The sequence below is a fragment of the Globicephala melas genome, chromosome 11, assembly GCF_963455315.2.
Source record: "Globicephala melas chromosome 11, mGloMel1.2, whole genome shotgun sequence".
In the NCBI taxonomy this organism is placed as follows: Eukaryota; Metazoa; Chordata; class Mammalia; order Artiodactyla; family Delphinidae; genus Globicephala; species Globicephala melas.
Window position 1 is genome coordinate 14,525,695 of NC_083324.2, and position 23,822 is coordinate 14,549,516.

General features: G+C 35.7%; 1 protein-coding gene across 1 annotated transcript in view; it reads right to left on the reverse strand.

Annotated features, from left to right (window-relative positions):
• Positions 1-23,822, reverse strand: part of CNTN6 (contactin 6) — a 237,857-nt gene that overhangs the window by 40,758 nt on the left and 173,277 nt on the right. Inside the window, 1 exon segment of the mRNA XM_060308373.1 lies at positions 2,466-2,593. Within this exon segment, the coding sequence (XP_060164356.1) occupies positions 2,466-2,593 (128 nt within the window).

Genomic DNA, 23,822 nt, shown 5'->3' on the forward strand with positions numbered 1-23,822 from the left:
CAGATTTTCATGTATTTTCATATTTGTCCCCCCTTTCAGAGTGTGGGTTTCTCTATGTATTAGAATTATGTAACTACAAACCGTAAAATTGGGAAAGTGAAAGCATTTACAAGTTTGTTATTTGCCTTTGATGTTCTTTATTGTGAAGTATTCTAACAAGCGTAAACCCTGAAAAATTGAGAACTTTCAGATTTTAGAGCAAGGAAGTCAGGATGGAAATTATCTCTGAGAACTAAGGGGAATGAGGTGAGATCCTTTCACTCAATCAATAAATATTTATTGAACACATACAGTTCCCAGGACTGTACTAGAATTTGTGATGTCCCTGCCTTCTTTATGCTTCTTTTCTAGAGGAAGGGAAATATAGGGGAAAAAAAATACATGTAAATAAGTGAATTATATCCTTTGTAAGAAGATGAAATGTACCACAGAAGAAGAAAGAGTAGGAAAGATAAAGTTGACCAGGAATGTAGATTGAGATAATTTTGTTTCAATAGCTCCAGCAAAAAAACACTAGAAATAAGCAAAAATATATCAGTTTTTTAACTGAGCATTCTTAGTTATTTTCTTACTCATAGACAGAGTGGAGTGCCTGAGGATTATGGTGTGTTTTATGGAATATCCCAAAATACATATCAACTTAATTCTATCTTAAGAATTAGGAACCTATTTAGTAAGAAACATGGCTATGTTTCACCTCTACAATATCCAAATTCCATAATTTGAGCTAAGTTAGTAGCTGCTCCTGAGTTTCTCACATTTATGTGAGTCTTCTCCTTTTACTTTTCTTCCATTAATTAGTAATTGACAGCATTAAGACAGCATTTAGCTAAAGGCTAAAGAAACATTTGAGGAAAAGAAACTATCCATTTAGCTCAATCTATTAACTTTTTCTCTTAGTCTCTGGGGTGAAAGCATCCCCATCATTGTATTTTAGCAGGAAAATTATTGGTCCTACTCACGCATCACCAGTATTCTACCAAAACTTTCTTTGAGAAACTACGTTTCCACTACTAATGTCTTCATCCTTAAAATTTCATATTTTAACTCCTCCTGGATTTCTCCATACCTGTAAGAATTAACTGCAATGCCTTTTTATCCTCTACCATATTTTAATCTTCTGCTGTAATAAAAATGAGTGCATACCACCTGTAGTTTCTTAATTTGAAATAAGGTAATCTCCTCTGTTTTTCTTCCTTAATGGACATGTTAGTTCTTCAGACATAAAGCATTCACACTCTTCAGTACATGAGTATTGCCAAAACTTTGCTGGAGAAATTCCCTATTATTAAATATAGCTACAGTACATTCCTTGAAACATTAAGTCCATACCTGTCTTAAAAACCTGATGACAATACAATCTTAAAGAAGTGAAGTTTTTCAAATTATGCTACACTGGTTGAATTTTGATACAAGTTCTATCATTTACATTTCCCCTGAGTGTTTCAGACAATTGTTGGCATAATATAATAGGCTTGAGATAAAGTTGGAAGAAATATCTTCCAGGGATAAAGATGAGTGTTTATTTTCCTTGAGACATTTTAAAGGATAGTTGAAGTATAGCAGCTAACTACTTTTTATTGTATTTATTCATTTTTAATAGAAATGATGATAAAGTATCAATTGCTGAATTTAATCATTTGGGCTTAAGTAGCTGCTCAAACTTGTCTTTCAAGACAGTCATTTTTGTCATCCAGGAGGCAATAAAATGATAAAAGTGACCTGGCTCCCCCTAAACAGACTAGTTTTATGAGCTGAGCTTCAATAAAGTAGCAAAGATGGGGCGTAGATGCATCTAATGCTAATTATGTCCCTTGGTGATATATGTAGTTACATTCGGATTGATACTAGTTTAAAAGTCTCAAGACTAAGGTATGCACTTTTACCATCTGAAGTCGTGTGAGCGTATGTGTTTACTGTGATGGCAATCTAATAATAACTCAAATGGACACTAATGTTTTAATATTTTTTCTTTGCAAAGAACTGCTTATTAAGGTGAATCTAAGAGAGTCTGCATTTCACTAATTATGTACTTAGAGTTATAGAAAGAAATGAACTGATTATGCACTGGGCAGCCTTACATCCAGGTAAAAATTTTACACAAAATGAGTTTCTGAAGGAAACTTCACAAAAAAAATATTACCCACTGACGTCAACAAAATGTCCATGGCTTCCCCACACTGAGGCATCTGTGGAAATCCAAAATTTTTAGTTCAAGTTTTAGTTTTGTCTAATTACCCGCTGGACAGCTTTTCAACTGCCAAGGTATTCACATCTACCATGTTATTCCACTGGCAAAGTGAGCATGCTATTAATGAATATGGGAACACAACTCTTAAATAAAATGTGAAATCAAACATTTCACATATACAATATGATAATACAGGGTTGACACTGTGATAGAGATCGTGATATGCATACGTATCTCCAGTGTTCATCAAGCACAAATGAAGACAGTAAAATACCTTTTACAACTAGGCTGCCAGTGTTCTTGGCAACACCAAACTGATTTGTAGCTATGCAAGTGTATGATCCGGCATCCAACCTGGTAACGTTATGTATCTTGAGGCTGCCATCCTTCAGGATAAACACTCTAAAAAGAAAATGTATAATTAACATAAGTAAGGCTCGTTAAAACTGGTAAGTCTTAACCACCTGTTTTCATTTTAAAGCATTACTGAAACCATGGGTGCATTTGTTAATATGCATGTATTCCTTTCCTATTATTCTGCTTTTAATTGTGAGCAATCTGTAAATCCACATATTAGAATAAATGACATTTGCTTTTATTCTGACACAGTACTGATAATTATTTTGCTGTAACTTGAATTATCATTGCTGATTTCAATGCACATTAAAAATCAAATGAGTGCTTGGTGCTACAATGCCCATTTGCTTGATTAATAACAAACACAACTAGTTACTATGCATTTTGAAAAATCAACTCTGGTGAAAACCAAACTTGGCGTTAAAGAAACGCAAGCCAATTTTCACATTGTTTACTCTGCAGCTTTATAGACCAGTTTTTACTCAGGACTTTCAGCTACCAAACAACAGGGTTTTCAACCATGACAATATTTGCTTGTGCTAGTGAGTTGAAGGAACCATCCATGGGGTTCCATAGCCAGAGGGCTCAGGCCATCTTGTTATGTGGCCTGTCCCGTTAAAAAGAGGAAGAGAGAAGTAAAAAGAATGAAGGCTTCAAGAATCAGACTGAATTTAAGAAGTTCCAATCTTTCAAAAACTGATTCGTATGAAATTTTCTCTGAAACTCAGAAATAGTCAAAAGCAAACATCAGAGCACTGTCGTAAACAAGGGAACCCCTAAGATTGGTTTCTTGACAAAATCATCATCAAATGTTTTAGTAAGGAGACAAAAAATGAAAAACAAAACAAAACAAAACCATGTGCCCGATTTTACGTCTTATAAATTTAATTAACGACCTTTTAAAAACACAGCTCTAAAAACACTAGTGGGTAGTCAGAGTTGCAGAAAAATAAGCAGTGAAAACTCATTTGTAATGACAATGGTTTTAAAGGAATGAAAGGAAAGAGAGTTGGCATGCATGTCACATCCATTAACAATAACAAAACAGTATTTCTTTCATTGCAAACATATCATTGTTTCTAATATGTGTATTACAGGAAATGTAGCTAATATAATTAATTACCCAATTTGAAACACAGAGAACATCAGCCAAGTACAATTTGTGTGAAACCAGCTTATGATGTTGGGTTTATTATCAGTGACAAGTTCCATATTCTGTTGTCAAGTGAGTGGAAGGGGCCACATCTGGGTTTAGAATGTTCCATGGCACATAATCAGATTTCTTTTAAGTCATTTTCTTGGAGTATTCCCGAACAGTGAACATTTGACATCTTATTTAATTTCTGAAATGTCTAGATTTCTTGATCCCTGTTTATACTAACAATCGAATCATACCGCTATTGACACAGTAACAAAGCTGTTGCAGTATGCAGCAAACTTCTGGCCAAAAACAATTCTTCACCTGATTCAGTTAGAAGAGGTCGATATAAGAAACATTTGGGTACATCACTTACCTCTAGAATTTAGGAATAACTAAGAATTTTAAGCAACAGAGAAACATTAAATTTTGGCAAAAAAACATTTTAAATGTTAAAGAAATATGTATCTGCTGATAGCTAAAGGCCATCAGACAAACTTCCCAGCTAGTAATGCCAATGTTTATATGTCATAATTTTTCACTTAGCTTTCCGAAAAGGACAATTCATGTAAACTGTGGTTTAATATTACCCTAAGTCCACCACCCTTTTCAGGCTCATTGTGTATGTTCAGTAATGTTTGTTAAATTGAACTGAAATCATCATCATTGAAACTGATTATTTCTTTTGAAATCTTAGTCAATCAATTGACATTTCTCAAGCTTCAGATAATAAGAAGACAGACTAAGACTAGGAAAAGTTAAAATCTGCTCAAGATTAAGCAGCTAATAAGCATCAAAGAATGAATTGAAAATTATAACTATCTCTAGTGCTCATGCTCTTTCCAGAGCCATCACTTTGTGTCACTTGTAGTAAATAATTCTGCATGTTGACTATGACGTTCAAGAAATATCTGCTGAGTCATCATTAGAGGCCCATAAGATGGTCTTAGGTGTTTGCTTCTCAAAATGTGGTCTCATCCCAGACCTACTGAATCAAACTTTGCATTTTAACATGATTTTCAGTAATTAGTATGCACAATAAAGTTTGAGAACATTGCTCAGTTCATTATAAATCAAACTTTAGTCTGTAGAGATTATGTCTAAGCAAGACTCCATTTTGTTTTCATAGATCAATATGCAAAAATGTGCAAAAGAATAAAATATCTTAGATTTAAATGTTTTATGAAAATAACCAAACTAGTAACCAAGCCAATGTATCATTTATTAAAACTAGATGATTAAAAAAGTAATTCTCCCTAGTGCCCTAGGATATAGAAAGCCAGACATTTAACTATAATTAGAGATTTTATAACATAATAAATGGTATGAATGTTTCAACTTACTATTTTTTCATTAATAAGAGATGTTAAAATATAAGAAGAAAACTTAATCTTTAACAGTGTAGATGGTCTCAGACTATCTAATCATAACACTAAATTTATGCAGAATAATTAAAAACTATTAAAGAAAAGTGAGAATTTCCAGTTCTCTCACATATCAAAACGCAGCTTAGTAGAAATTATTAAAAGAAAAAAAAGAAATAACACCCAATTAACATCAAACTGTATTAAGAAAACTGAGCAATTGACATTTTCAGATAGGGAAGGATGCACATGTAAAAATTTACTGGAACATTTTAATTGATAGTTTTGGTAACATTCATAGGGAAAGATAAAAACTGACTTTTTCTATCCTTCTTTTGAAATATTCTAAAAGATATTTTAAAATAGTACCTGGAGGGTTCGAAAGGATATATTAATAAAGTACATTAAAATGTTGTCTTTATTCATACAAGACTCTCTGGTATTTAAAAACAAATCACAGCCACAAGTATAGATACGCTCGGCTAACTGAAAAACTGAGAAAACACTCTGGTGATAAAAATGGAAATTTGCATAAATAATTAGCAAACAGAATATAAGTTACAGAGAAGAAAGCAAAAGACAGTGAAGTGATTGATTACATATAATACAGATATACATTTAAATTAGCACTTAATGCTGAGATTACACTGCTAATAGACAATAGATCATAAAAGCATATATGAAAATATCTGGTACCATGGAATATGGTAAGGCTTCTAAAAATTTAATAGCAATTTTAAGTCTAATTGCAAATAGAACAATGCTAAACTTTTTTTTCCTTCTAAATTTATTCAGCAAATATTTATTAAATACCTATTGTGTTCCAGGGACTATGTTAGATATTACAATAGGTATGTAAGAAATAGAGAATGTTAGTATCGAGGATATTCTTTTTCACGACTAAACTCATTGGTCAAAACACAAGCAGGTTGTGAACTATTATTGTAAACTGACTCTGCACAAGTCCTCTACTAAGTGTATAATAAATGTCAATTCATTGACTTATTAAGTAAACCTCTGGGCGTACTATTGTTATCATTCCCATTTCACAAGTTAGGAAAGGGAGGCATGGAAAGAAGTGGGTACCTTAAGGTACACACTCGGTAGTGTAGCACCAAGATTCCAACCATGCCTTTCTCTTTACACCAGGAAGCACTTATTTTAAGAAGGGCTCTTTCACTTCAAGTTTACAAAGTATAATTTACTAATAATATAGTTACTTAGAGCACAAATTTGAGCACATATAACATATATATATAATTGTATTTGCATAGAATGATCTTTAATATGGAGGTTTATAATCTGACCTTCAGGGAATCCAGTAACTCCCCAAAATGTTATGGAACATTTGTGTGTGTGCATATATGCACATTTCCTCAGAGTTCTAAACGTTTGTGAAATCTTAAAGGCGAGTTTGATCTACCCTACTGTAGGAGAGTTTTAACCATAAACATGAGGTAATAATGATGGCAATATTAATACTAAGGATTATTTTTCTTCTTCTGTTATACTGTCCTATGCAATAATGTAGTACAGTTATTAGCAAAAGTGGAGTTTGGGGTCAACTGCTTGTGACTGAATCTGAGCCTTAATATTTAATATTTGTATTACTGGGTCCAAGTTACTCAACTGTGCAAGAGTCTTCAGCTTTCTCATGTGTAACATGGGGATATTAATATTACCTGTGTCACTGAGTCATGAGGAGTAAATGATATAAACTGTTTAAAATGCTCAGCCCTGTCTGTGCCCTACTCCTGGTTAGCCATCAATAAGTAGGTTTTTAATTAAACATTTTTTCATTCTGCCAAAGAATGTAAGCACTTCTGTAACTCCATGAGCAGTAACAACAGGGAAAGAAGGAAGTGTTTTGTCACAATTCAGTTTGAACAAAGGGACCTGAGAGGTATATGCCAGGTTTTTTGAAAGGAGCCGAATGCCAGAAGATTTTTCCCAGCGTTACGTTTCACTGCCTAAGACCCTTCGTTGAATTCATGCCACTTCGTGTCTGTACTTGTGGAGTCAATCTTTCTGATCCGCATTGCTCTCATTTTTATTTTAGAAATGGAAATAGGGTTGTCATAAGAATTGAATTAATTAAATGCTAGCTATTAATCTTATTCTTATTCTTCGCTGATACTGGTTTTTGGTCTTTGCTCTTCTCCATGACTTGGACCAGCATTTTCAATTCTCACTTTGATTCTTACTCCTGCCTGATGTCTTAAAAAACACTTTCATCTGACTGGACTCAGCAGTATGTTTTGTGGCTTTAACTACAATATGGTTATCAGTCCTTGGTGTCACCAAGTTCTAACACTTGACTTACGGTGTATGTATGTTTGCACTTTAACTCTTCCTCTATAATCATTTCACAGTTCAGTGATAACACTGTTCCTCTCTGGTGTCTATTCTCAAATATCCACTTAATTAGAATATTTCACCTGTTCACACAATCAAATAGAAAAATTTCCCCCAAATTACCAAAGCTTAGTATTCTATTCAGATGATTAAATCACAAATTAAGGCATTGCATTTAAAATGTTACATAATAATTAGAATTTAAAGACATTTACATGTATAGATATATTATGACCATTCAACAATAGAAAAATTAGTAGTTAGCATTTGTAACGTATCACGCTATTCTTCTAATTGCATTTGGGCATTAAAACGGTGGAAATTCAGAACTACAAGCTGTGTCTGACAGTCAAGTGACATTGGGAGATTTTATAGTCACATTAGAAAACAGAAAATGTAGAAAACTGAGCCACCAACATATGTAAACATTTCAAGGTTAACTGATAAGTTGAAGGCAGACTATGTAGTGTGATTGAACATCCAACATTTCAATCTTCCCACTGTCAGGGAACGTTAGTAGCATAAAGCAGAAACAAAAGTAATGGATGCCTTAACTAGTTGCCTTCTACTTTCATACCCTTTGCCTTCTACTTGATGAGCTATTGTGAATAAAACATCAGGAAGATAGACTACGACATCAAGTGAACTCATAGGAGTCTTTTACCTGGAACATGTGTGTCAAATTTTGTGTCATTCTAAGGAATTAGTCTAAAGACTAATGTCGAATATTTTTACCCTTGCTTTCCTAAGTTGTACATGATACCAATTCATTACAAGCTTCATAAATACAATAGATATTAGCATTCACATCTAGTTTATCACTACAACTAATCTAACGTATGTCCAAATTTTGATTTACCTACATAGAGAAAAAACAGATCTATATTATGTGGACCCCATATGAATAGCAAGTGAGGAAGACTCTGATTTTATTTTGTTTAGTTATTAACCATAGCCTAACACAAAATTTGAGGACATAGAAGATTAGGAATAGCTAAATTTCTTAAACTCAGATAAATTAGGACATTGGACAACTGCAATTTCATATTGCTGAAACTAGAGCAATAATTCTATTTTTATAGTTAGATTATTAACTGGAGTATTGCTTCCACTTCTGTCTAAAGATAATACTGTAGACCATGAAATTTTAATTGACAGTTTAATTTTACTGATATCTAGAAAATGTAAAATAGATTGGATTAAAATGAGTTAGATAAGAAGTAGGAAACTATGTATAAATTTTGGCTCTGCACAATTTAGGTTTTAGGTAAAATGTCCCACTGGAATCCATTTTATTTTTTATTTTATTATTTTTTATTTTTTTTTAACATCTTTATTGGAGTATAATTGCCTTACAATGGTGTGTTAGATTCTGCTTTATAACAAAGTGAATCAGTTATACATATACATATGTTCCCATATCTCTTCCCTCTTGCGTCTCCCTCCCTCCCACACTCCCTATCCCACCCCTACAGGCGGTCACAAAGCACCGAGCTGATCTCCCTGTGCTATGCGGCTGCTTCCCACTAGCTATCTACCTCACGTTTGGTAGTGTATATATGTCCATGCCTCTCTCTCGCTTTGTCACAGCTCACCCTTCCCCCTCCCCATATCCTCAAGTCCGTTCTCTAGTAGGTCTGTGTCTTTATTCCTGTCTTACCCCTAGGTTCTTCATGACCTTTTTTTTTCTTAAATTCCATATATATGTGTTAGCATACAGTATTTGTCTTTCTCTTTCTGACTTACTTCACTCTGTATGACAAACTCTAGGTCCATCCACCTCACCACAAATAACTCAATTTCGTTTCTTTTTATGGCTGAGTAATATTCCATTGTATATATGTGCCACATCTTGTTTATCCATTCATCTTTTGATGGACACTTAGGTTGCTTCCATGTGCTAGCAATTGTAAACAGAGCTGCAATGAACACTTTGGTACATGACTCTTTTTGAATTATGGTTTTCTCAGGGTATATGCCCAGTAGTGGGATTGCTGGGTCGTATGGTAGTTCTATTTTTAGTTTTTTAAGGAACTTCCATACTGTTCTCCATAGTGGCTGTATCACTTTACCTTCCTGGAATCCATTTTAGATCAAATATTGACATTACATTTTAATAATTTTAGCACCTGATTGGCATAGTTAAGGTATAATATCTATGCTTATCTCACTGTAATTTAATAAGCTATCTTTTAAAAATTCCTTATTTTAACAAGCTACAAAAAGTGATCTACAAACAAGTAAATACGTAAGCTTCCTCATTTAAATCAAAGTAAAGGTTCTTTTTCTATCTTTTTATATCAATAATTGTAAACAGCTCTATGGCAGTTATATACAGAAAATATCTCACACCTCTGTACAGGGAACATTTAAAGGTTTAATCACTGGATTATTAAAATGTATTTTATTATTCCTTATAAAATCATCAGAGTAGTAAAAAACTCAACAGATAACCCAAAAAAAGAGATAACAAAAAAGATAAAAACATAGAGACAATAAAAATGAAGTGCTATCTCAAGACAGAGATGACTGAATGGGCACAGAAAATAAAATCTAGTCTCTCTACTAAATGGTGTAGATCATCTTCTGCAAAGAACAATACACTTTTTATCTTTAATCAGTTCTAAACAAGGGGAAACACATACCAGAAAATTCAACAAAATTTTTGGAAGGAATTCTTAAATATGTTATCTTTTATTTTGTCTGCCTGTTAAGAAAGAGCACAAATATTCTTTTCAGTAAAGAGTTGTGTAACTCCCAAAGAGAAAACAAATGTTCATAATTTGCAAATATTTGTTAGAGCACATTCTTCAGAGACTTGCCAGATGAAAGCCTAGAGTCTCTTCCCCAAGTATCTAGCAGAAGATTTGCACTCCAATCCACTTGTCTGAATTCCATCCATCCTCCCAAGCCTACTTTGATTTTCACCGTTTCAGACACACCTTATGTGTCTCCTCAGCTTCTCTTTGTTCCATTGGCTGCCAAAGTTCCAGATAATACAACCTGCTGGCAAAGGAGCAGCCAGCAGATAAATCTCATTTTCTTTCCTTCCAAAGTCTTTTTATTCCCAAGTAGTTTCTGTCTGGAGACAGTCTATATGACTAACTGATGCCAGCCTACCTGTTGTGTGTCCCTTGGCTTAAAGTGAGTCAGTGGCTAGTGTAATAAGATATGATCCTGCATTGCTGCCTGTATTAACCTGCTTCACTCTTAGTTTTGTGTCCTAGGGAAACTGGAGTAAGATATGTAGCTTTCTCTATCACACCCGTCCTCTCAAACACTGCAGTTCACAGTGCTCCCTCTGTCTCCCCAAATATTAAAAATTAACAGTTTTGTCCCACATCAGTAAACGTATATGGGGATTCCTTGGTGATCCAGTGGTTAGGATTCCACACTTTCATTGAAGGGGTCCATAGGTTCGATCCCTGGTCAGGGAACTAAGATATTTTATTTTAAAAAAATAAATAAACTCATATGCAGGGAGGTTTAATAACTTACTTAGCTACAGCAAGGATGCAGGTCTTCTGATCCTGATTTCTACTGAATCATTATCTGAATCATTATGTTGCCTTGTAGTTTGAACTTTCCTTTAAGACTTTTTTTTTACAGCAGTTTTAGGTTCACAGAAAAATTGAGAGAAAGGTAGATTTCCTATGTACCCGCACATATGCATAGCCTCCCTTGTTGCCAACATTCCCCACCTGAATGGTATATTTGTTACAACTGATGAACATACACTGACGAGTCATAGTCAAAGACCATAGTTTACCTTACAGTTCACCCTTGGTGTTGTGCATTCTTTGGGTTTGGGAACATATATAATAACATGTATCTATTATTATAATACCATACAAAATATTTCCACTGAACTAGAAATTCTCTGTGTTCCACCTGTTTATTCTTATCTCCTCCAGCCCTTGGCAACTACTGATCTTTTTACTGTCTCCAAAGTTTCGCCTTTTCCAGAATGTCATATAGTTGCAATCACCTTTCAGATTGGCTTCTTTTAGTTAGTAATATGTATTTAAGATTCTTCCATGTCTTTTCATGGCCTGTTAGCTCATTTCTTTTTAGCACCGAATAATATTCCATTGCCTGGATATACCAGTTTATCCATTTGCCTACTGAGGAATCTCTTGGTTGCTTCCAATTTGGGGCAATTATGAATAAAGATGCTATAAACTATATAGTGTGCAGGTTTTTGTGTGGACATAAGTTTTCAAGTCCTTTGGGTGAACATTAAAGAGTACAATATCTGTATTGTATGACAAGAGTATGTTTAGTGTTTTTTTTTTTTTTTTTTTTTTTTCGGTACGTGGGCCTCTCACTGTTGTGGCCTCTCCCATTGTGGAGCACAGGCTCCGGATGCGCAGGCTCAGCGGCCATGGCTCACAGGCCCAGCCGCTCCGCGGCATGTGGGATCTTCCCAGACTGGGGCATGAACCCGTGTCCCCTGCATGGGCAGGCGGACTGTCAACCACTGCGCCACCAGGGAAGCCCATATATTTAGTTTTGTAAGAAACTGCCAAACTGTCTTCCAAAGTGGCTGTACCATTTTGCATTCCCATCAACAATGAATGAGAGTTCTCGTTGCTCCATATCCTTGCCAGCATTTGGTGTTAGTCTTCCAGATTTTGGCCATTCTAATAGGTGTGTAGTGGTATCTCGTTCTAATTTACATTTACCTGATGACATATGCTGTGGAACATCTTTTCAAATGTGTATTTGCCATCTGTATATCTTACTTGGTGAGGTGTATGTTAAGGTCTTTTGCCCATTTTTTAATGGAGTTGTTGGTTTTCTTATTCTTGAGTTTAAAGAGTTCTTGGCATATTTTAGATAACAATCTTTTATCAGATGTGTATTTTGCACATATTCTTTCCCAGTCTGTGGCTTGACTTCTCGTTCTGTTGACATTGTCTTTCACAGAGCAGAAGTTTTTTTGTTTTTTTTTTATTTTAAGGAAGTCCAGGTTATTATGTCTTCCTTCATGGATTGGACTTTGATATTGTATCTATAAAGTCATGGCCTTACCCAAGGTCATCTAGGAGTTATCTTATGTTATCTTCTAGGAGTTTTACAGTTTTTTGTTCTACATTTAGGTCTGTGATCCATTCTGAGTTTTGTTTTGTTTTGTTTTGTTTTGGTGAAGGGTGTAAGGTCTGTGTCTAAATTCTTTTTTTTCTTTTTTTTTGCATGTGGCTGTCCAGTTGCTTCAGCACCATTTGTTGAAAAGACTGTCTTTGCTTCGTTGTATTGCCTTTGCTCCTTTGTCATAATTTTCTTTTTAGACAAGTTTTCACTCTCTAAATAGACTGTAAAAGCTAAGGTTTTTTTGCTTAAGTGATATAGGTGTCAAGTGATATAGGGGTTTTAAGACCATGAACTCTGAAGTCAGCTTGCTTTTGCTTTGTGTTCTGGCTCTCTCTTGTTGGCTCTGTTCCTTTGGAAGCACTTGCTTGCTTTCTATAAAAATTTCCATGTAAATGGGAATAACAGTAGTAATAACATCAGTTTGTTTTGAGAGTCAAATTTTTTAAATGTATTAAAAATGCTGAGATAAGCCTAGAGGATAATGAGTAATCCCAAATGGTAGCTGTTCTTCTTTATGTGTTTTGTATTTTTCACCAATACCTATAATTCATAGGTACTAAATAAATACGTGTTTTCTGTTTGTATATGCCACAAAACCTTTAGTCTTCTCTTTCTAGGTGCAGATGTATATTTATTACCATTACCAATAAATTCAGTAAACTTACCGAAAATCACTCAGGCAAATAATTTCTTTGTTTAAAAGTAAAAGCTAGGGCTTCCCTGGTGGTGCAGTGGTTAAGAATCCTCCTGCCAGTGCAGGGGAAACGGGTTGTACCCCTGGTCCGGGAAGATCCCACATGCCACAGAGCAGCTAAGCCCATGTGCCACAACTACTGAGCCTGCGCTCTAGAGCCCATGAGCTACAACTACTGAGCCTGTGTGCCACACCTACTGAAGCCCGTGTGCCTAGAGCCCATGCTCTGCAACAAGAAAAGCCACCGCCATGAGAAGCCCGTGCACCGCAGAGTAGCCCCTGCTCGCCGCAACTAGAGAAACCCCGTGCACAGCAACGAAGACCCAATGCAGCCAAAAATAAAATAAATAAATTTATTTTTAAAAAAAGTAAAAGCTAGTTAAAAATATAAACATGGTGCTTATTTAGCTAAGTGACTTTCAGTTCGTTTGCTGATGCCATATAAAGTAGGACAAGAATTGAGGTAAAGAAATACATTCAAATCAGTCTTAGCAAGGACAAGGCTTGCTTATCCTTGCTAAAAGGATATAGAGCAGATTTTAATCATTCTTTTATATAGTTCCAATCATGAAACTAAAGTTTTAATAAAGTACTTAATAATTTTTTTAATTATTATGGTAATATGGACCCTGTTGGGGGGTTCCTGATTATTTAGTTAATTTACAGAAAATACAGTTATTAAATCCTTTGTATTTTCTTAGCCTCTTCCCTAGCTCCAAAGAAGTAACAGTGTTCCTTTGGTCTCTTGTATTGAGTAACATCAGGCACAGTGTGTTTAAATTTATATGTATAATGGGATGTGAATGGAGTAGGAAAAGGAAACAAACTAAAAACCTACGTGGTGTGGCATCACCAATCGGTAGCACAAATAAATTCAATTTTGCTATGTTTTGTCAGAAAATACGTTTTTCTCAGGTGCCTAGGGGAAAAACACAGCATGCATGGCTGCATGCCCTTTTTTCTTACTACTTGTAATGGACTAAAGGAATATTAATCAGATTAAATAGCTAAAGATATGTTTGTCATGAACTGATTAATCAAAAATGATTTGAGGGTCATTATACAGTTAAGTGAGAGGGTTTAACTAGCAAAGGATTGTTTAGAAGTATTACCTGGAGATTAAAAATGGACTCAAACACATTTTAATTTGCATAGAAATAAAAACATCACTGCTGCCAGTGTCTAATTTTTAAAAAATTCCTGGTTTCTATGGTTGCATTTTATGCCTAATGCATAATTACTGGTGTGAACAGCCAAATGTTTCAGAGTTAAGCCTTTGGTTCAACTGTTCTAAACTCCAAAGCAGAAATCAAGCATCAGTTATTCAGACCTTAGAATTCATCAAAATGTGACTCCTTCTTTAATATACACAAATAATTTAAGCAACGGCTTTGTAGTGGCTGACATACAATGCAAAAACAGTTTCAGGGCAACTGAATTGTGACATAAATTAGGAGATGCCAGATAAGAATCTTTGCTAAATAACATAATTATTTGGTGTCATGATGTGTCTTTATTTCGATGGCATGCCAAAGAGTGTGCTGCTAGGCTGATTCCCATAAAATGTGAAAGAAGTGTGATTTAACATTAACAAAACTGCATCAGATGGAGAGCTTAGCTAAATTAATCCAGTGAAAGAGCCCTAAGAGGAATATTTAGCTGTTCAGTAGAAGAAGGGAAAGATAAAGAAAAGTGTCTGCATTTGCTGCAGTATTTTAGGATGCCTGAGAAAACACAAAAGGGAATTAAAACAGATTCATATGCTAACATGCCTTACAGCCCAAGCAAATCAAAAGAAAAGATAGGAAATTATAAAGTTAGCAAATGACAAAAAAGATGTGAAAATAGGACTTAAAAGAAATATCTTGAAAAGTATGCTCCCAAAATAACTGGAGGCAAACCGATTGAAAACACAATGGGGGAAAGAGTTGTGCAAAACAGAATGGAGAAGTTTGAACATTGCAAGGACATTTTGGCTACACTTTCATTATGTTTATGATGATGAGCCTATTGTGTGATTTTCCTCAAGGCTCTGAAATTTTGCAGATGTAAAGCTGTATCTGCAGCTTACTTTGAGATAGGTGAATGAGATTCAAACACAGCCAGGTGAACTTAAACTAGTAACTTTATCCCCGAGGTCTTTGTTTTCCCTCAGATATAAAAAGTGAGGGAATTGGGCTGGAACATTCATGATTATTACTCCTTTCACTCCAGCTTTGTAATTCAGTGATTTCAGAATATGCGTATCTCAGAAATGCCTCCCCTTGCTATCTTGAACGTGGGTAGTTTTGAAAGTGATGGATGCTAGTGGGATTTCCAATTCTAGATCCCCTTTGGCTACTGAATTATTGTACTCCTCAGAATCTTCACAAAACTAACAAACTGGCTGAGAATGGGAGGTCAACTTGGATGTGCCTCCTAGTCTGCTAATTCTTTCTTCTTAATTATAACACATAATTTCATATCAGATCAAGTCCTTTATGGAGCTTAGGGAGTTTATCCCTGTTTGTTGAATTTGCATATCTGTGTCTTACATGTCACCAAAAATTATATTGTATGTTACATTGAAAATCCAGTCATTTGAATGTTGTAGATGCAGGATGCTAAGCCACTAAGAGGACTGAATTATTTTATTTTATTGATGTGAATTGACTCCATCTTTCAGTACATTGACAACTTGCGGACTTATCCTGTACCTTTTATTAATATAAAAATAGAATTTGAGTGTATATATCACAGTTTTCAGAAGAATTTTTGTCTAACTGGAAAAAATGAGGAAAAATAATGTGTACAGTATGACAGTCTGCATTTAGATCCACAGATGGACACTATACTACTTCAAAAGCTAATTAAAAACCTACAGTGTAGTGTTTAATATTACACATGGCTTTGAAATCAGAGCTTCCTGGAATTGAATGCTTTTCTATCATTTACTATCTGTGTGACTGTGGACATGATGCCTGACTTCTCTAAGCCTTAGTTTTAACCCATCTAAAAAGTATAAATAAATGATAACCTCCATAGGTATCTTGTAAAAATTAAGAGAATTGTTGTATCTAACATTTTAATATACTGCCCATTGTAGGTAGGATATTAGTGGATATTATTATTGTTATTATATATGATGAGGGTCAGGGTCAACTATGAGAAGGGTAGATTTCTGGCTATAGTGGTTAATTTGATCTGAGATAGAATGAAAACTGTATGTAATTAAGTATATCTAAGCATCCCTTGAGTACTCAAGGAGTCAACTTTTGGATTGCTCATAAAATAATTTGATTCTCTACTTAGAGAAATCATGGATGAAATATATCCTGTACTGAGGAAGGGAAGTCTAAATCTAAATCTTCGAAGTGGCATCAAGTATGAAGCTAACTATGGGTTAAAGCTGCCACACAGTAAACCTGCTCCTCCTACATTCCTCATGTAGGAAATTTTCCTACCTACCCTTCAAGCACCAGGTCAGTTACCTCCAACCTGCTGAGGCCTTTCTCTTCTCCTGTAAGCTGTCTTCGTGAGTCTCTACACCATCTTCTGTCTGTGGTGACACATGCCCCACTGCACTGGAGCTGTTGACCTGCCTGCTTCCCCCGCAAGATTCTGGGCTCATTCAAATTTATAAACCTAGAATCTTCTACACGGACTGTCAATTGGTTTGCATTTGTGCTTATAAATAAGTGAATGGTTTGACAAGTTACACTTGAGTATCAGATTTGTCACTCTAACTCAGTAATTCTCCAGCTATGCTCTCAGGAGATCCAGGGGATTCTTAGGGCACTCCATGGGCTGCTTGTGGCTGAAAAGTGATGAGGGTTTAGAGAGGGGCTCTGATTCTCCCTCCAGGACATTAGCCAGATTAGTTCAGTTTTACTTGTTTTATGAAATGAGCTCTTGCATAAATTTCATTTGGAAATGCTTTTTAATTCTACTGTTGAAAAAAAGAAAAAAAAAAGATATAGGGAAATAATAGCCAGTGACTTAAAAAAATGTTCTGACAGTCTCACTCTTCATTTTGAAAATGTTAACAAGACTCACTGTCACATAATTGGTCTGGCTTTTATTTCTTCAGCTGGATCATAATTTCTACCAAGACAAAAATTCTATTTCTATCTATTTCTATTTATTTACTTTCTGTATGCCCACCAGTATCTCTAAAAAAAGGTGGGCGTAACAAACACTTGTCAAGCAACCATTTTCTTTCCAAATGAGGAACATTATACTTTAAGCATATCAAGTGATCACTTTTTTCTGCCAAAGTCAAACCAAGAATGAAAGGTCATTTGTATAAATTGCACTGATAACTGACCTTTTCTGTCTATAAAATTATTGCTGTTGAATACTTACGTAAACTTTGGAAGATATAAATGTCACTCAGAAATTAGAAACAAGCACTTAAGTAAGTTGACACCATTCGAAGGCCAATTATATTCATACTTTCAAAAAGTAACTGAACTGTGGACTTACATCTCCTCAGCAATGAGATAAGATGAGGAGCTGAGCATGTTAGTACAGGAAGCAGAGTTCTTAGGGGAAAGAGGATGAAGCAAAATTTCTATTTTTAAAATGATACATTTGCACCAAATCAGTGTTACTCTAGGTGGTATTGAACAGTCTCAGCTTTACTTGGGAGCAGAGAGAGTGAATTTGTAAAAGTGCAGATTTCTCAGCCCTTCTTACCCACTAACTCAAAATCTTGAATGCAGCTCTGGGATCTGCATTTTTCACAAGGTTCTTATGCATAATCATGCATGATCTTGAAATCTTATGCACGAAAATCTTATGCATGATAATGAAATCTACCAATGTAGCCAGTGAATTCATAGCAACTCTATGATGAAGCTTATGCATTTTCAGTGATATCTTATAGTACAAGAATTTATAAGATGCTATTTATTTGTGGAACTTCTTTGCTTTGCCGTATTTGCCCTTGGCTTAAAACCACAGGATGTTATTACCCATCATTAAAACATTTTAAATAGAGAACTAAAGCAGTGATAGTCTAACTAAGGCAGCAGTGTAAAACAGCACACACCCAGCTGGGCAGGCTGGGTTTAAAGACAGGCTTTACATCTTTAATGAACTGGAGCTTTTTCAGACCATGTCAGGTAGGTGGCTCTGCAGGCATGTGCTAAAGGGTCAGTGCTTCAGGCCAGTGGAGGCCAATGGGGATAAAGAAAGGAAGATTGGACGGCAAGAGGAAAAAAATAGGGCAAGACTGACAGGGGCACACTTAGGATTTTAGCTTGTTACGTCTTTGCTTGACACAGGCAAGAGTTATCAGATGGCTCTTGACATCTTCAGCATGTGTTCCCTTGGAAAGGCTCACCTTAACAAGGCTTTCAGGAGTTGAGTATGAACGATTTAAAATTTTATTACAAAGAAGCAGCACAGAAGGGAGATTGTAATAAGCCTGGCATTATGCAGACTGTCATTCTTCCTTAAACATGGGAACATATGGTTCATTTGCCTATTTGATACTCATGCCACGTAATGTACTAAGCACTATTATATTAAGTAGTTGGTGATACAAAATAAAATTAGGTTTATTTGCTTGTTCCATTAGGAAGCTCTGCAAGGAGGAAGGGCTAGGAAATCCTGCTTACCAATTGCTACATTCTGGCTAAAGTTGCATTAAAAAAAAACGTGTGGAGGGGATATTTTATTAAGATTGAGCGCTTGGGGGTAAAGGTTTAAAAAAAGAAGGAATAGTGGTGATTTAGAAAGCAGTTATTGAAAAATGCATAGAGAAGTGTCAAATAGGGAGGGAGCATCATATAATCAGCTTCCTTACAACCAGGCAGCCAGACTCCCATTAGCTGATGCCCCACAGGGTAAGATGGCTGTGAAAAGGCTCCAAGGAGAAAGTGGAATGATAGCTATGTGTTGGGCAACAGGCTCTGTAACTAAAGGAACTACTTTGTCCAGGTAGCTTAGCAAGGAGAAGAATGAAGACAGACTCTTTTTTTTTTTTATTCTGTTCCTTTTCTGTGTCACTGTGCTAAGGGCTTTCAAATAGGTTCTCCCAAGTGTTTTTTACCCATGAAGAAAAGAAAGATCAAGTGACTTGCTCAATAACGATCAATTATCTCTTGGCACAGAGAATGACATCTCATTCTTGTTTCTCCTCATCTCCTTCTCTCTCATTTCTGCTTCCTGTCTCTACTCTTCTTCCCCTGGCCCTTTCCCACAAGGTACTATTGTGTCTAAGAGGGAGGTCTTGGAAGTTGAAGTGCCATGCAGATGGAAATGGAGTGGGCCCACTAAATTGGGGGATTGAAGGCAAAACTATTGAATAAGCATCACTACTAGATTCCATGCCACCTAATGGGTTCATTATGTTCCCACAGGGTACACCATTTTATGAAGTGCCCAGGGCCACGCAGGTTTTAATGGTGTCATTATTGTAGGATAAGGCACAAAATCCAGGATTTGATAAGATCTGTTTAGAAGTATGTGTGTGTGTATATATATATATATATATATATATATATATATATATATATATATATATATGTATCTGGGTGGAAAGAGGTAATGAAATTGGTTCCAAAAAATCCAACAGTCCTCTTATTTCAAGTCTGTGGAATATGATCACATCCTGAAACCAACTGCTCAGAGGTAGGGGTAGAATCTCTATGACTGAATGAGTTCGATTCTCTGTGAATTTCAAAGCGTCGTTTGTATTCAGCTCTTTGAGATTACCAGGGTAAAAGTGGTACAAACATAACCGTATGCTCTGTGGCAACTATGTCCTTCAGAAATGTATCTGAATATGAAAAAAGTGTGCTTTAGTTTTTTGAGATATATGAAAAGCCTGGTATACTGCCTGTCATATGGAGGTGCTTAAAATGGTTATTTTAATTATTAATGACAATTAGTCTAACATATAGCTGGATTTTATTTTACTTCATTTTATGAAATGACGGAGAAATGTGGTGGATTTTTTTAGGAAAGTGAAGAAGCAATGTGATGGGTTACCTATTAATTCAATTATTATTCTTTCAATAATAGGAAAAAAAGTCTGTCCATCTCTTTGTTTTTGTTGTTCAGAGCTTGTGTTCCCACTCGGACAGGATCTCAGGTGATTTAGGCGTCTTACTGAATGCTGCCCTTCAGAGGACGTTTTGAGCTGTCTTCCCAGCAGGTTCACATTTCCTGCGTTTTCTATTAAATTCATGAGGTGACCCCTGAACAGGTAGCCAGCAGTCACTGGGTATAAGGAGATAAATCTAGGCCTTTGATTTCTGTCAGTTCACTTGCTAAGTGGATCCACAAGGCAAAAAAGAAACGATTAATCAAATTTAGCAGATGTGGAATTGATTCCTTCACTTGCCTCAGAATGCCTTGCACAGATAAGCTTAATCTACATTCATCTTGACTTCCTGTGGTGAAGTCTGTGGTTTTTCCCTTGGCTGGTGGAGGTAAGAATGTGTAACTTGGATTTTGCATAAAGGTTAGGATAACAGCAGTAAATGCACCCAGTGGTAACAGAGTGTATACAGATCACCCATCCTTTTCACACATGCTATGTCATTTGAGTCTCATACAACTCCAAGGGTGAGACAAGTATTATTTTCTCTATTTTTCAAACAAATCAACTGAGAACCATTGAAGTTAAAGGACTTGCCAGAAGTTATCAACTTGGTGAGAAGTAGAGTTCATACCAGAACTCAGATCTTTGACTCCAAATAACTTAAAAACAAAACACTTTCTTATGAAGGCATATTATGTATCATGTAGTTGGCTACTTAAAAATTACCTACAGAACCTAGTATAGTATTTGGGGTATAATTTTTGCTCATCAGATCTTTACAGAATGAATGAATGAACACATCATTGGGCTGTTAATTATTAAATATGTTTTTGGTTTAACTGCAAAATCTCTTAATTCAGGTAGACACAAAACAAAGTAAATTTCAACTTTCATTGATTTAGCAAAGTAGAAAATATTCATTGGACATCTGTTATGTTCCAGGTTTGTTCTGGGTGCTGGGCCCATAATGGTGAGTTAATGAGTGGTGCCTAGTACTCTCGGGATGCTTAAATCTAGATGCCAGGGCCCTCTGTAACCTCTGAATCCATGTAAACAGATCAGTTTAGCTGTTTTGACAATTCACAGCAATCACCATGTTTGGCTCAATCACTTGGTCACCTGAGCAAATTGCTAAAACATGTATAAAACTATGAGTATGAGTATGATAGAATCTGCAATTTCAACCTGCCAGGCTAACGTTTTGCATTGATTTCTAACATATAATCTCTGTTCTGGCAGTCATTGCATGGGTAGCATGCTTAGTATTTCTGAAAGTTGTTTTCATATTATTTCATCTTAAATAAGTCCAGGAAACAGTGACCTCAATGAAAAAAACAGTAGGCTAGTGATTTTACCCAAACTCAGGCCACTCGTCAATGACAGAACTGAGACTAGAATCCTGGTTTTCTGATTCCCAGCAAGGGACTCTTTATAATACATCCCAGTTTCTTCCACAGGAACATACCATTGCTTCTCTTCAGTTTAGGTGCTGTTTCTAAATGACTGGTAGCTCCAAAAAGAAAGAGGTAGATGGAGTATGACTATAGATTCCTGGCAGGAAACCAGGCAGCCTTAGGGCTCTGTAATGCCATCTGCCTATTTTTAGTTGGAGTAAAACTTTTCTCTTCTGACAGCCAGCCACAAATATAGACACTTGTAAAGATGGAACTCTTAAAATAGTCAAAACTTTGTGACACACAGGCCAATAAGAAACACCATATTCAGAAATGTTGCTTGATCTGAATTATCAACACATGAAATTTGGTAAAATCACGTGACAATAGCTTTCAGAAAATAAAGAGTTTGAGTATGTTCTCCATTTTTTGCAGAGAGGAAAAGATCTGGAAACAGAGATGGCAGATTTGGCATCAATTCTAAGCTTTGCATTAGCTATGTGATATACGCTGTCTGATTCTTGTAAGACTGGAAGAAATTGTCAAAAAATATATATTGCCACCATTTTTATAAGTAGGGCATACAGTAAGATTACTTTGAATAGGCTTCGTTAGAGTCCTTTCAACCATCTCTAGATAGTTACACTTTGTTGAAAGCAAGTGTAGCAACAATGAAATTTCAAAGTAGACAGGATGGTATAGAAGTTTTATAACAGACTAAAAACGTACATTTCCCCATGTAGATATTTCCAAGGTCAAGAACTAAAAACTGTTCCTACTTGGAATCATTTAAACTGTTTTCTGTACCTGATTCTTTTAATCTTCCTGTGTATACAGTTGTATCGTGGTTTAACAGAGTATGAAAGGATAGGAATTACATTTATTTTGCTATTTAGATAAAATATTCAGGCTGATGTGGCATTAAAATCTGTGTACTAAGACTCAGTGTTCTGTGTTTGAGGTTAGGATCTGGCTCTATAAAATTTGGACAATGGACTAGGTCTCTGTCTCCTAGGGTAATTAATTTCATTAGTTTCGGAAATTATGGCTTCCCCTATGGTACACACACACAAACACACACACACACACACACGTGTGTGTGTGCACATACAGTGTAAAAATGTATACACAAACTCTAAGTCAAATAACTTCTATTCATATATTGCAAATGTTAGAAGAACTATTTTGTGGCATTACGTACTCTTAATAATCTCCTCCCCAAAGTGTTCTTCCAGTGTGGTAGCTATTTGCAAGCTGAATGCAGTTACTTTGCTAGAATTTGGGATCTGTCCTGGCAACACTGACTTGAGAAGGAGAAAAGATCATGGAGAAAAGAGTCAGTTCCCTTCTAATGGCTCATATCAAAGCTATAGAAGAAATAATCAACCTTAGGCTTGAATGGGCTTGGAGAGACTACTTGGCTCTATGTTCTCTTTTAGGAAGATGAAATGCTTCTAATCCATCTTTGATATAGAAGCCTATCAAAGACATGGGACTTACTCTAAGTTATGGTGTAATTAGGATAGAATAGAGGCTGGGCTATGTCTTCATTGTACATACAACCTCCACAGTAAACCGTTATGCCCTTTCCCTCCTTCCCTCCTCCTTCCCTTCCTCCCTTCCTCCATTCCTTCCTTCCTTTCTTCTTTCCTTCCTTCCTTCTTTCCTTTTTTTTAATCACTGCTCTAATTTTTACCTTCAGCCTGTTTGGAAATCACCATGATAAGACTACAAAAAAGCCATCAAGTCAACACAAATAGAAGCATGGGTGCTGCATTTCCCAATAAGCTGCATGGAGTCAACTCTTAATGAAACCAGTCATCTCAGAAAACAATAGAAGAGGGGGCAGGATAGGAAACATGCAGAAACACAAAGTCACAGAGCTGGCTGTGTGTGACCTTTGCAAATTACTGCTTAAGGTCAGCTATACCTGGCAGAGATATACATCTGTAATTACTATACTCTGCTGGGGCTCGACTTTTTTTCCCAACTTTTTAGGATGCATATTCAGGAGATAATTTTATTTGTTTTCTTTTGCTGAAACCTGTAATGGAATTCTAAAGCAATGAGTGAATGGAATTATGAAAGAAGAATCTGTAAATAAAAATCATGTGGGCCATTCCTTTAACCCCAGTGAGACGATGCTGAATCTGATATAACTATTAGTGACTGTTTGGAGGCTAAAAAGATCCCAAATTCATC